Here is a 14410-nt window from a genome sequence, read left to right as displayed (position 1 = left end):
CAAGTAAGAATAGCACCTAAGCACCGGTCCACCCACATATCAAGTTATCAAAGTACAGAACACGAATTAAGCCAACATGATGAAAGTGACTAGATGAAATTCCCGTGTACCCTCAAGAAAGCTTTGCTTATCATAAGAGACCTTTTTGGCCTGTCTTTTGCCTCAAAAGGATTGGGCTACCTTGCTACACTTTTGTTACTACTATCGTTACTTGCTCGTTACAAATTATCTTGCTATGAAACTACTCTGTTGCTTACAATTTCAACACTTGCAGACATTATCTTGCTGAAAACCATTTGTCATTTCCTTCTGCTCCTCGTTGGGTTCGACACTCTTACTTATCGAAAAGAGCTACAACTGATCCCCTATACTTGTGGGTCATCATTTAGCAGTTGAGTTGTCAATTGAACCACACTTGGAAAGCTAAATATCTGCACTAAAGTATTTAGTAGCACAGTAGTATGATAGTTTCATACTAGTGGTAAGAGTAGCATTAGTAACGATGACAGTAATAGTAGCAGTATTGTAGTGATTGTAACAGTAGCAACAACAATAGTAACTCGGCAAAGATCAATATGAGCAAAGTATAGTCATTGGATCATTGATGGATATTTGTGTTGGATGTCATTCATCACCTAACAATCACAACCTAGAGCGATATACAATAGCTCCAACTCATCAATTCAATGTAGGCATGTATTCTGTATATAGTCATACGTGTTTATAATAACAACTTGCATGATATCTTTTGTCCTACCCTCCTGTGGCAGCGGGGTCCGTAAGGAAATCTAAGGGATATTAAGTCCTCCTTTTAATAGAGAATCATAACAAAGTACAAACACATGGTGAATACATGAGCTCCTCGAATTATAGTCATCCCCAAAGAGTATCCCAATTATTGTCACCTCCGGGTCCATGGTTCAGAATAATAACAAGCGCATACAACTAGAAGATAGGATCAAGAACTCAAATATATTGATGAAAACATAAAGGGTTTAGATCTGAAATCATGGCACTCAATCCCTAGTGACAAGCATTAGGCATAGCAAAGTCATAGCTACATCAATCTTAGAACATAGTGGATATTAGGGATCAAGCCCTAATAAATTGACTCGATTACATGATAAATATCATCCAACTCCATCACCGTCCAGCAAACCTACGAAGGAATTACTCACTCACGGGGGTGAGCATCATGAAATTGTTGATGAAGGATGGTTGATGATGATGACGACGGCGAAGAATCCCCCTCTCGGGAGCCCCAAATGGACTCCAAAACAGCCCTCGTGATGAAGAACAAGAGGTGGTAGCAGCTCCGTATAGTAAAACATGATGAACCTTTTTCTCTCTTTTTTTCTCGGGGAAAAAGAATTTATAGGCTTGGAATTTGGTCAGACGGCCACCTGTGTGACCCATAAGGCATCAGGGTGCGCCCTAGGGGTAGGCGCGCCCTGTTGCCTTGTGAGCAACTGATGGCGCCTACCCAGTGGATCTTCATTCCAATATTATTTATATATTTATTAAAAAATCTCCGCAAAGTTTCGTCCGACTCCGAGAACTTTTATTTCTGACAAAAAACAACATCATTGTAGTTCTGCTAAAAACAGTCTCGGTCTGGGTTAGTTTCATTCAAATCATGCAAATTAGAGTCCAAACCAATAGCAAAAGTGTTTGGAAAAGTAGATACGATGGAGACGTATCAGTCCACGTCCATGAGCTAGGGTAGGTTCAACATGGTCTTCACTTCTCAGTTCGCCGGTCCTCACAGGCACGACAATGTCAACATCCTGGTGGTTGGGTGTAACTTGCTTAGTCGGCTTAGATAATGGGGCCGACTAAGCGGACGGCACTATCTTACTCATGGTCTTCTTCTGGTGGGTGAAACTGGTCTTGTGCTTGTTGCATTAGCGAAGAGACAACTAAGAAATTACTAGCCTCTTTGCCACCAGAAGGCATCCTCTCTTGAGGAGATCTCTCAGCCAACCAATAAGGGGCACCTTGAGTCCGTCAAATAGTTAGAAATCTTTCGAGCAATGAACATTCGGGTTTCTCCAATGAGACCTCAATTGACTTGGGGGCTATTGTCGGGGTTATACCCACGGGGTAGGTCCAAGTATGGAAATATCTCGGCTAAGAGCCATAGCCCATCAAGGAGACGGTCTAGAAGAATGTGGGTGAAGGGCAATACTTCCATCCCACAAGCGTTACGGCCCAAGATAGTGAAAGCTAAAGAGGTTCTCATGATCAGGCCAAGTCATAACAGTTGGATCCTACACCCGCAGATGGAGAAGGCCCAACAATCGGTCACCATGAAGGCGGGAGTAGTCGAACATTCTGCAGTCGGTTGCGGCCTAGGATAAATGACCCCCACGATACCTTAATTACTTTTGTTACCTAAAGGTGTTATAATCTAGTTAAATAAGGCAATTACTAGCCGTAATGACTATGAGGAGTTGGCCATGAACAACATTAATACCAGTCCGTTATGACACCCCTCCTAGCACACTCTATATAAGTCGGGAGGAGGGCACCGGACTGAGGGTTGAACTCTTTCATAGTGTACCTTACGGCAAGAGTTAAGAGCATCACAGAAGAAGGGAATTACCTCCACTAGAGAGGGTCTGAATATGTATAAATCCATGTGTGTACTCCCGTCCGTACTGATCGATAGATATCATTGCCTCTACATACAAACCCCTTATAGCATTGTCTGGATTATATCCACGACAGCTTTGGACCTGGTGTGGGAAAAGACCGATTTAAGCGTTCCTACTCAGCTAGACCCGTAGGAGCTTTAAACATGAAACGGGCCATGATTTAGGTGCAAGGCAAGCAATTAAACAGGCCAAAACTACATGGCGCGGCCTGACGCAATGTAGGCTATGGCTACCAAACACGCCAATGTGTATGGCTCCATTTTGTTTCATACCGGCATACAAGTTTTTCTTTCTCTCCCTCTCAGTGCATGCCGTAGATTGGCTGTTCAATTTTTCAATGTGTGCAATCGTCTACCTAGCAGAGTACAACGGTTGCCATTAAAATACTATTGAGATCCAATCTCTAGCAGCTCTTTTGTTTGTTTGTTTTTTTTTTTTTGCACAGAACACTTTCTGAAAAATACCAAAATACTCCCTTTGTTCCTAAATATTTGTCTTTCTAGAGATTTCAACAAGTGACTACATACGAAGCAAAATGAGTGAATCTACACTCTAAATATGCCTATATACATCCGTATGTGATAGTCTATTTGAAATCTCTAAAAAGATAAATATTTAGGAACGAAGGGAGTATATATGTGTAAGGCCAAAAAAGAAAACCAAATCTGTACTGTTTATTCTAAGGATACTTGTGCTACGGATTATTTATCGGAAAAACTAACTGGCAACCAATCGCTGAGAGGGGTGACAAGCGAACTTCTTAGTGGTAGTTTTAGTTTGAGATGAGATCAAAAGATAGCCGTTTAAAAATGAAAATTGCTTACAGAAACAGTCATCTCACTCTGAATAAACTGCCATCCACTCAAACTAGAAGTGTCACTGAAATCGTTCGCAAATGCCACTCCCTCCTGACGACCGTTCGCCAGCTAAAGGGTCCTTATTTTATTAACTTTAGGACAGAGGTCAGATGTGTCGGAGGGATCTTAGGGTGTTGGATGGTCGCCTTGTCAGTTGGCTTATCTGTTAAGATACAGTGAATATATAAAGTTATATGGCTATACATAGTGAGTTGCTGTGAGGCACGGCGAGTAGCTACAAAGTTTGGAGCTTCGAGCTTAATGGCGCAAGGTATGAAGTGCATATTTGCCTGTTTCTTACTCTGTTAATTGCGTTGAGAAAATATTCCTTTGTCATTCATTGTACGAAAGATTCAGTGATCCAAATTGCGAAATGTGTGCACCATATGATTGTTCTAGTTCTAGAGTGCTGGAGTGATAGCAGTCCGGCCCTGCTAGAGAGCCATCACGATCCTATTTTGTCACTGAAATTTTTACCTATACTCTGCTAGTTAGTTTGTGTGCTGACTACTACAGTAATTTTTGCGTGCAGATGCAGGAGTCCCAAATGTTGACTCGCACAGCGATTTGGAGGCAGGGAAGAAACAAGCGCCGGCCAAACGATCTGAGATGGCGCGGGCTGTCTCCATCTCCAAGGTCCGTATGCAATTCCGTGGTTTGGACGGCAACAGCTACACGCCGCAGTACGTGCCGATTGGGCCGTACCATCTAAGCTGTTCGTCCCCACGGACTGAAAAAGAGAAGCTGTGCGGTGTCTCCTTCCTCAAGAGCCTCTCGGACGAACACACTCTAGCGCGACTAGTGGAGAAGTTGGAGCCACGAGCGAGGGAGTGTTACGCCGATGGCGTTGGCCAACTCACGCCGGAGCAGTTTTCCGGTATGCTGCTGCGCGACGGGTGCTACCTGCTTCTTCTGTTTGTTCATTATGTGACAGCTGGGGCATGCGGCAATGGCGGCGCTTCGACGGCGGCCGGTGGGGTCTCCGACAGCGCGGTGGTGCGCGACACCGTGTTCCTTGTTGAGAACCAGATACCTCTCTTCGTGCTTGAGAAGATCCACGAGCACATCGCAGGAGGCGCCGGCATGTCCGTCCTCGAAAGCATCGCCGTCTCTGTCCAGGAGCTTCTGCAGGCGCAGCTCTACATCAGCAAGAAGCTGCGGCCGGCGCCGCGGCAGGCGTCCCACTTGCTGCACCTGGTGCATCACTACTTTCAGCCAACCAATCCGCTACCGGAAATGGCAGCGAGCACGGCACGGCGCACCGGCCGGTGGCGCCGGGCGACGGAGTACGGCCGGTACGGCGGCATGCGGTTCAAGCGCCGGGTCTTCGCGAGCGGGGAGGAGTGGACCGTCCTCGACGTGCGCCTTAAGCGAGGCACGCTGTGCATCCCCCACCTGCGAGTCGACAGCAACACGTGGACCGTCCTGCGTAACCTGATGGCGCTGGAGGAGCACGTCCCACGGAGGCCCGTCACGGCGTACTGCCTCTTCATGTCGCAGGTGGCCGGCACGGTGGAGGACGTGAAGCTACTGGTTAACGCAGGGATCGTCGAGCACTTCCTGCCGAGTGACGAGCAGGTCGCTCAAGGCTTCGCGGACCTCTGCAATGGGGTGGTCATGGACGTCGACAACCTTGACCGGAACTACCTCAAGCCCATCTGGCACAAGCTGCAGGAACGCTGCCAGAGCCGCGTGTTTAGATTCATGGGATGGTTCTGCCATGACCGGCACCTCGGTATGGCTATCGCCTTCCTTATGGCTGTCGTCGTCTTGGTTTGTCAAGTGACGCAGACGTTCTATGCAGTTACCGGCCGGAGGTGAACGAGGTCGACAACGTCCCAAATAGTTCTCGGAGCATGACTCGATCATATCCGACATTTAGGGTACGTCGGGGTGGATTTTCTCTTGTTTATTTCCTTTTGAGGGGAGAGTGCTTTGTTGTTGTTTTTTTCCTTTTGAGGGGAGTGTACTTTGTTGTTTTGTCGGTTGAATGAACGCTAGTCTCATAGTTACTTTTTTTTGGTTTCCTCTTTTGTTCCCTCCCTTTTAAAAGAGCCCGATGTGTTGGTAACGGCATCTCCAACACTCCCTAAATCAGACACCGTATTTGTCTGCGGACCAATGGGGACCATTCCACGGACACCGATACGGAAACCGGCTATCCAGCTGTAGTCGCATACATTTCAAACAAAACAAACCGGACAATTACACGTAAACCGAATGATTTTCATTTAAATCAGACAAAAACATTTACATTCTCAACATATTTCAACTAAACTATAATGGACTAGGCTAGCCTACTCTAACCTAGTCTATCACCGACCGCGCGGGGCCCCATTCCAGCGACATGTCTTCCCTATGTCCGGCAGCCCTCTTACTGGAACACCTTGAGCCCCCGAGGTATATGCTTCCGCCAGGGGAGAAGAGCCTCCGCCTATGCAGCTCGACAGCATGGTGCCAGGGCCTTCATGGGATCCAAGCGGTGGCGGCCTCCCATGGTCTATTATTTCTCGCTATCAGCAACGCCAGCGGCGGCAGCAACGGACTTCGATTGCTTCTTTCTCCACCTCCAACATGTGGTACCGCCAATGCTCACGCTAGATGGCGCGGGTGGAGCGGTAGTGTCGGTGCTAAACCCGGCATATCTCGAGGTAGGGATCCTAAGCTAGGCATCTTGGCACGACGGCAACATGATGAACAATGGACATGGGGATTTAACCAGGTTCAGCCTTTCTCGAAGAGATAATACCCGACATCCTGCTTCTAATTTTATTGATATGGGGTATAGTACAGAGTACATGTATCTACCACGAGATTGTTGATCTAAGTTGTAATGTAATAATATATTGACTACCCTAAACTCAGATTATAATGTACCGAAGGCCTAGGGTTACAGGAGTCCTCATCTTGTGCGTCAAGTCTTGTGGAATCTTTCTTGTATGCGTCATTGGCTACCCGAACAAGCCCGTTAGTGAACAGCCATGGGGGGTCCTCGACCAACCCACCTGGTCGGGAGACGACGTGGTGAGTACCTCCTAGTTCAAGACACCATCAATAGCCCCTGAATCGATCGTCAAGTCGAGGACATTGATTATCCTCGGAACATCTTCAGCTTCTGGTCTTCAAGTTGGGGACACTCCTCGGTTCATTTGAACTATTCTTCATTTTCGGTCGTCAGTCTTTTTTGAAAGCTCAGGACAGTGAGGGCAGCCCCCACTGACTTTAAATTGACTCAACAAGTACAAAGTACAACTCTGTGGTGTTACATTAGGATGGGTATGTCAAGCCCTCACCACCAGAGAGAGAGGGAATAAGAGTGTACAAAGTGTAAGTATAAAGGAGTGTGACTGTTTTTGTAGACTAGATGGAGGTAACAAAACTATCCACAAAGGGCACCCCAGCCTCCTTGATTCTGTACCTCATCATATGAAAATCATTTTTGAATCTGAGGAGCCAGCCATCCATTGTAGGCGTCACCCCTCTGAAGTGCTTGTTGTTACGTTCCTTCCAAATGCTCCAGGCCGAAATGATAAAGATCTCCATAAACATGGGCTTCGTCCACCTGTTTTTTGCCACATGCACAAGTTGAAGCCTGTTTCCACCTCGCATCCAGTCGATCCCCAGCTTCATCCAACATCTTCTACTGAAGGCACAGTCGAAGAAAAGGTGCTCCATAGTTTCTTCCGGTGGGTCATCACAAAGGAGGCAAGTGTATACATCATCTCGTAGCTTCATACCTCTCCTCTTCAGCATGTTCCTAGTATTCAGCCTGTCCGCAAGAAGGAGCCACGCAAAAACCCTCCACTTATTAGTGCATTTTGATCTCCAGATCCACTTGAATGCATCGTCCGCCACCACCCCCCGAAAGCAATAATCGTAGTACTTTTTTGGAGCGAAGTCCGCGACCCCCAGATGCATTTCCAGATGTCGGGGGCCTCGGTCAGCTCGGTTCCGGCCATGCTGCCTTGAAGGTCATGCAACTCTTCCCTGGCCTGTGCCGAGATCGGCACCTGGAAGTTGTGCCCAAGCGTAGGTGCCGTCAGCAGCGCTTGCACCAAGACATCTTCGTTTGAAGCGAAGGAGAACAGTCTGGGGTGGCTATCACTAAGGATGTGGCTGTGCCACAGGTCCTTCCAAAACAATACTGTGCTCCCATCTCGCACCTCCACCGATGTGATCCCTCTGTATGTTGGAGTAAGTTGCAAGATGTCGCGCCACCAAAACGACCCGCAGTGATCAGTTGCATGGGGCACCGAACCCTCATAATACGTGGACCAAATCAGGTGAACCCATGGCACGTCACAACGGTTGTAAAATTTGTGCAGTTGTTTCAGCAGCAGGCCTTGGTTTTGAATTTGCAGATCAATTATCCCCAGCCCACCTTTCTCTTTGGGGCGACAGACTAGGTTCCAGGCCGCCAAGGACACAGCTTTGTGGCCATCATCAGTTTCCTTCTCCCAAAGACAGTATCGCCTGAGCTTGTCAAGGTGTTCCAGGATCCTCGGAGGTAGTCTGATGGAGCACATAGCATAAATCGCTAGGGACGTGACCACTGAGTTGACTAAGGTGAGTTTTGATCCAAGATCCAAGAGCGAGGCCACGCTGGATAATCTGCGCTCAACTAAAGCCACTAGCGGCATTAGGTCAGACACGGTGGGTTTAGCCATGCCCATCGGCATGCCAAGGTACGTGAACGGCATCTTGCCAACCTTGCATCCAAAAATCTCTGCCAGTCGTTCTGTTGCATCCACCTCCGTGTTAACCGTCATCAGAGTCGATTTATGAAAGTTGATATGCAATCCAATGGACGATGCATAGTCCTGCAGAATGTGCTTAATCGTCTCCGCTTGTGCTTGATCAACTGGCATTACTAGGATCGTATCATCCGCGTACTGGATCATCGGGTAGTCATTTTCCACGGCGGGCATGGGCAGCTCGAGCTTGCCTCTCTGATATGCGTCATTGATGGCTGCTTGAAGAAGGTCAGCTGCCAAGACGGAGATGAGAGGGGACAGCGGGTCGCCTTGGCGCACCCCTCTCTTACAGAAGAATTGCCTACCGGGGGTTCCGTTTAGGAGAACCGAAGATTTTGCGGTCGAAAATAAGCAGTGGATCCACCCTAGCCAACGATCGTCGAAGCCCATGCACTTCATAATCTACAGCATTGGGGCGTGCTCGATCGTGTCAACGGTCGCCAGTCTTGAAAGTTGGTTCAACGGTTCAACAAATTTTCCCATTTTCGATCTTCGAGAATCGTCGAGGTGTATCCGAAGAGTTCACACGTAGGGCATCTAAAGAGTTACGTCAGGCATCCGGGGAGTCCTTTTAAGTTTCCGGTCTTTATCAATGCCTTGTTATTTTTACGCTACACATCAGGTTCGATGTTTTTCCCATGCGGTGGTGTCCTCTTGCAGTTGGGCTTCAACGTCGGACTGCGTCCGAAGTCTCTTTTTGCATCCGAGCTCCAACGCTAGTCTGCATGCAAGGTGTCATAGATTACCTCGCTCTTGAAATTTTTTGAAGGAGTTTAACCAAGCTTAATGCCGGAAATGTCCTCTTTGGAACCAGCCACTCGCATCTGTCTTTCTGCCAGACAGCTTCCGAGGTGGTGCACCACCTCGGCTTTGGGCTGTTTTTTGTGGAATTGTTTTTTGATTGGTGCAATTTATTCTCTACTAAGATGCATCACCAGTAGCCCTCAAGGTGTGTGCCAGCCTAAAATACGAGATGCACCTGAAGGATATCATAAAACCACTTATCCCTGTAGCACCTGAGACTCAGATCGATTCACAAAATCGGCCTGAGGATCAAATCCTAACTTGGCAGCATACTTAGGAACGGAAACACGGTGCACAATAGTTCATCGGGCTTAGGTTGGATGCAGCCGACCAACCGGAGTATCGTAGTCTCCTCGGAAACCATTTTGCACTTTGACTTCCCAACATTGAATCATCAGTGCAGTAGCAGCGCCCGGGACTTGGGTTCGGCCGCATGACCGACCCTAGGATCGTATCTCCTTGGGAACTTGTTAGGTTGGTGTTTGCGTGTCGCCATCACCAAGATGCAGCTCGGCAGGGAAGATGCCGAACTGCGGGTCGAAAAAGATTTCCCGAATAGAACCATCATGCATGAGACCTCGGTCAAGACCATATCTTGCCTCCTGAGATAAACATACAATAGGTTAAAGGTGCCATAAGCTTGGAAAACCAAAAAAAAATTATGTAAAAACTTTACGTCCGAATTAAGTCAAGTTTTTTTGTGCCAATCCGAAATTGGTCTTAGAAAATATTGTGCTTCCGTCGTGCTTTAACATAATACGTCTGATCTCCAGAGTTCAAGAGGATCAGCCTTCAGCTTCAACCTCCTTTTCCTGAAGATGAAGTGTTTCTCAGGCCATTTTAGCGAACTAAACTCGAGTGGCTTTAGAGAGAAACCAAGCTATCCGGCTATCTGACCACACACTTGAGTCGAAAAACGGAGTACTAGAAAAAGACTTTGCAACAACTAAGAAAAAAATATTTATTATAAAACGACACATATAAATTTAAGAGCCCAAGTTCACTTGGGTAAAGGAAGAGGAAACACTTTGTATATATAGTCTGGTAAGGCTCCAGTATCAGACCATTCCTTTGTCGTCAATGTTACCGAAATCCGACGCTCCAGATTTGTCCTTCTTTTGTAATTAATATGGAAATAAAAAAACAATTAGCAGGGAGCTCACCCCAACAACGTCCGCGCGTAATCCTCTCTTATTTCCCAGATTCCAAGCGGCTGCATCGTCTGGAGCTCTTCACCCATCCCGAGCGCACCAGAGCTCGCTCGCTACGCCAGATCCCCTTCCCCCGGACTCCGCCCCCTGTTCCTCCTTCTCAAGCTTCGTCTAGTAGCACAACAAGTTCACTAGCCAGGTCCGACCACCACCTCCTCCTCTCCTCGTCGTCGAGCCGTCCGGCCATCCAATCGTTCACTCCAGGTTTTTTACGTAGCCGTTCCAGCATCTTAATTAATTGCATGGTTGCAGCAAAAAAATGCCTGCCAGTCGTGGCACCATGCAGCTCCGCTTATAATAGATGTGGCACCATTGCATAGATGCAGCAAAAAAAAGGTCGCCACCATGGCATCATTGCTTACGAGTGCAGATCCGGTGGTTGTCAGTTCCATCTTTTTTGCCTACTGGTTCTAGCATTTCCAGCCAACAGTTTCAGCTTCCCGCGACACTGGTTCGACCTTCCCCCGGCAACGTTTGCAGCTCCTGACCAAAATTGGTTCCATCATCTCCCCCTGCCGGTTCCAGCAAACCCCTGACTGGATGTAGCTTTTTGAGTCCGCGAGTGTAGCATGGGGCACCGCCGTTTGCAGCTCTCCCAGTGCCGCGGTTGCAGCTCCCCGGGCCACCATGGTTGTAGCACGGGGGCACCTCGGTTCCCTGTGTCTGGCCTGCCGCCGGTTGGAACAAAACAGTTGTTTATAGAAAGTTTGAGATGGAATGCATTACAGACGGCTGAGTAGATGCCGTTGTATAACAAGCAAACGTACAATATTACAAAGATAATTGGCTACCCACTCATGCCACGAACCGTTGGAAAGTGCAATCGCACGTCCTGGAATCGTGGCTCGGCTAACTACTCAAACACCCCTCAACAAAAATAAAAGGCTAACTACTCAAACAAATGCAACGGCTACCTTAACGTGAGAGAAGCAGCACTACTATTTCTTGTATTTGTAGCTTAGGACAGCAAAGACCGCTTGCAGCAATCCACAGGCAAAGAGGATGGCGGTGATAACGAATGCTACGGTGTACAACCCGTTACGGCAGTGCTGTTGGCGGCACGTTCCCATGAATCTGTTGACCCATTTGTTGCAGCGCATGTCCAGGTCGCGCCATATGGGCTTGAGGTAGTTTTGGTCGAGGTTGTCCACTTCCAATTCCACCCCTGTTAAGAGGTTTGCCAAGTCTTGGGCGGCCTGCTTCTCACTTGACAGGAATTGTTGGACGATCCCGGCACGAACTAAGAGCTTGACATCCTCCACCGTACCCGCCACCTGCGACAGGAAGACGCAGTAGGCCGTCACGGGCCGCCGTGTCATCTGCTCCTCCAGAGCCATCAGGTTACGTAGGATCGTCCACGTATTGCTGTTAACCTGCAGGCGAGGGATCCACAGCGTACCTCCTTGATAGCTCACGTCCAGGATGGTGGACTCCTTGCCTTCCACCAAGTCATTTGGCTTGAAACGAACGTTGCCGTGGCAGCGGTACTCCGTCGCCCGGCGCCACCGGCCTGTGCGCCGTGCCGTGTTCTCTGCCGTTTCCGGAGGCGGATTGGTTGGCTGAAAGTAGTGATGCACCAGGTGCAGCAAGTGGGACGACTGCTGCGGCGCCGGCCGAGGCTTCTTGCTGATGTAGAGTTGTGCCTGCAGAAGCTCCTGGACAGCAACGGATATGTTTTGGAGGACGGAACTATCGGTGTCTCCTGTGACGAGCTGGTGGATCTTGTCAAGCACCAAGAGAGGTATTTGATTCTCAACAAGGAACACGGTGTCGCGCACCACGGCGCCGTCGGAGACTCCACCGGCTGCCGTCTCGGGATACTGAGGTCCCTCTGTCTTGTAGCTTAAGAACAAAAGGAGCAGATAGCAGCCATCGTGCAGCAGCATGTGTGAGAATGAGAAGTGCTCCCAACACAAAATGGGGTCGGGCAGATGGGCATAGCACCTCCTTGCTTCACCCTCTAGACTTTTCAGCTCCCGCATTACCTCATCCACTTGACCGTGAAACAGATGGACGACGGCTTTCTCCTTCACTTCCGTCCATTGGGAAACACCTTTACGATGGTTGTAAAGGCCGATCAGCACGCTGTGCGGCGTGAATGCGTCTTCGTCGACACGACGGAGTTGCGCACGGACCCTGGAGATCGCTGCGCGCGTGGTCGTCATGCACCTGGGCGGCACGGGATTCGTCACAGCTCCTGCCTCCACGTCGGTCGCGGCTTTGCATGACATTAGGATGTCCTTGTCCTGTATCGGCACGCATGCATGCATGCCACAATAATCAGAATATAGTGTGCTGCCTGCTAGGTTGCTACATGAATCCGTGATCATCCTTTTTTCGATGATTAAGTAACCCTAGAAGCTTTGTAAATCAAAGCCTACATTGCTTTTCTGATCAACTGAAAGAATTTTAGTGATAGTGACCCACGTGTGAGTGTGTGAAACTTAATTATCCTTCATTCATATCAAGTTTTAGTATTTGAATCTTGTTGAAAATTTATAACTTGTCAAAATGTATTCAAGAGTGGTCTTTTTTTCCAAAGTCCTCATCTTAAGGAACACAAATATGCAAACATAACATAAAATAGACTTTCAGTTCAAAAGATAAAATAGATTCAAAATGACAACTTTCTAAATCACCGCCCAAATGTGTGGCCCACGAAGTGTGTGCATGAGCCACTGATACCCCTGCGAATTTCTTCCTTAGACGACTCAAAAAACAATAAAAGCCCATCGAGCATGCACAAGATTCCGTTGAAACGCTTGACGCATCGTTAGGCATGCATGAACACGAGGATTGTGACCATGAATCATGTCCATGCTGCTAGAATAGACAGGAAGTAGATCCTGGCGTCTGCCATAGACGCCCCCATGGAGATGGCCTAACGCCTTAGCCGTGTCTAATACATAATTTTAATAAATGAGTTTTCCACATTACGAGGCTTCATAATCTAAAAGTTTCTTGGAGATTTAAAAATGGTGGCATGTTCTCTCTTTTTTGGCCAAGGCGAATAAAAATGTGTCATATTCAGAATTTAGCAAAAGGCTTTTCACATTAAAATTTTCTACTGATAGATAGATCAGGTGGTGGCCTAGCTTCCTCTTCATTTTAATAGTCATCATTCATGACACTCAGTTGCTTATGTTCATACATCTACTGATATTGCAATTATCATATGACGGTGGAGCGCAAGTTAACTAGGTAGCACCCTGGATGTGGATGATGGGATAGGTAGTCTAGATTCCTAGGCTGGGGTAACGTAAAAGTTACTCTAGATTTTAGTTCTCTTTAACTTGAAAGTCCTTGAGTCTTACCGGTTAGCACCACAAGTTGGTGGGCTAAATGGCTCGGGTTTGAACCTCACCACCTCCGATTTAAAATCTGAGTATATCTCATTTAATTTGAGTGTAACTCCTCCTATGCTCAACTCATGTTTTTTTAGTTAGCATTTTGAATTTGTGATAATTATTCCTACAAAATAGAAATATCATCAAGTAATCACCACTAGAACTGCAAGAAAAACATGTGTCCTTTCCAGCAGAAACTTGCACCCTTTCAAACAAATAGCAAATCCAGTATGGTATGTTTATATTATTGTGTGTTATAACACAATGAAGAAGCTGAATTGGGAATACGATTCAGTTTAAGATTAAAAAAGAATATGAGTAAAAGTCACCAAAAAGTGAAGTTTGCAAGTAAGCAAGTACTAAAATCATAAGAAATAGTTCTAAAAAAATCATAAGACATATAGATTTTCGTAATAGCGCAAAACATAGGCAAAGTCATGTCTTACCTTGAACCATTGCAACATTGGTAGACCAAACTTCAAAGCTAAACCACCCTCGGTTCTTCCGGTAGCTCTATCTCTCCTCGGTGTTGTTGCTATATTTTTGTTCATTGCAACGGTAGCTCAGCTCTATCTCTCTACCTATATATAAGCAAATCCCATTACACAAGTCCCACCGATCTATCTAGCTTTGATGCTGGCACAGAAGCGCAAAGGATTCATTTGTCCTTTCCTCTGGTGCAGTCAAAAGTACAAAACAACCGTCAACGTTGCAGGCTTATACTTTAGGTTCTGGGAAGTTGCCGCTGCTCTCTTGATTTGCATTTGAGAAGTACTTTGA

General features: G+C 47.1%; 2 protein-coding genes across 2 annotated transcripts; one reads left to right on the top strand and one right to left on the bottom strand.

Moving 5' to 3' along the window:
- Positions 1-3594: 3594 nt before the first annotated feature.
- On the top strand, positions 3595-5535 carry LOC119357310 (UPF0481 protein At3g47200-like). The gene is made up of 2 exons (XM_037624309.1): positions 3595-3785; positions 4047-5535. Exons 1-2 carry the CDS (start codon positions 3776-3778, stop codon positions 5333-5335), a joined length of 1299 nt encoding a protein of 432 aa, XP_037480206.1. The 5' UTR covers positions 3595-3775; the 3' UTR covers positions 5336-5535.
- A 5512-nt stretch (positions 5536-11047) lies between these two features.
- On the bottom strand, positions 11048-14173 carry LOC119352533. The gene is made up of 2 exons (XM_037619135.1): positions 14077-14173; positions 11048-12529 (listed from the first exon to the last, which is right to left on the bottom strand). The coding sequence occupies exons 1-2, from the start codon at positions 14092-14094 to the stop codon at positions 11222-11224; spliced, it is 1326 nt and encodes a 441-aa protein (XP_037475032.1). The 5' UTR covers positions 14095-14173; the 3' UTR covers positions 11048-11221.
- Between the last annotated feature and the right edge of the window lie 237 nt (positions 14174-14410).

This window comes from Triticum dicoccoides, chromosome 2A (genome assembly GCF_002162155.2).
Source record: "Triticum dicoccoides isolate Atlit2015 ecotype Zavitan chromosome 2A, WEW_v2.0, whole genome shotgun sequence".
Lineage (NCBI taxonomy): Eukaryota > Viridiplantae > Streptophyta > Magnoliopsida > Poales > Poaceae > Triticum > Triticum dicoccoides.
This window is presented reverse-complemented; position numbering and strand designations above follow the sequence as displayed.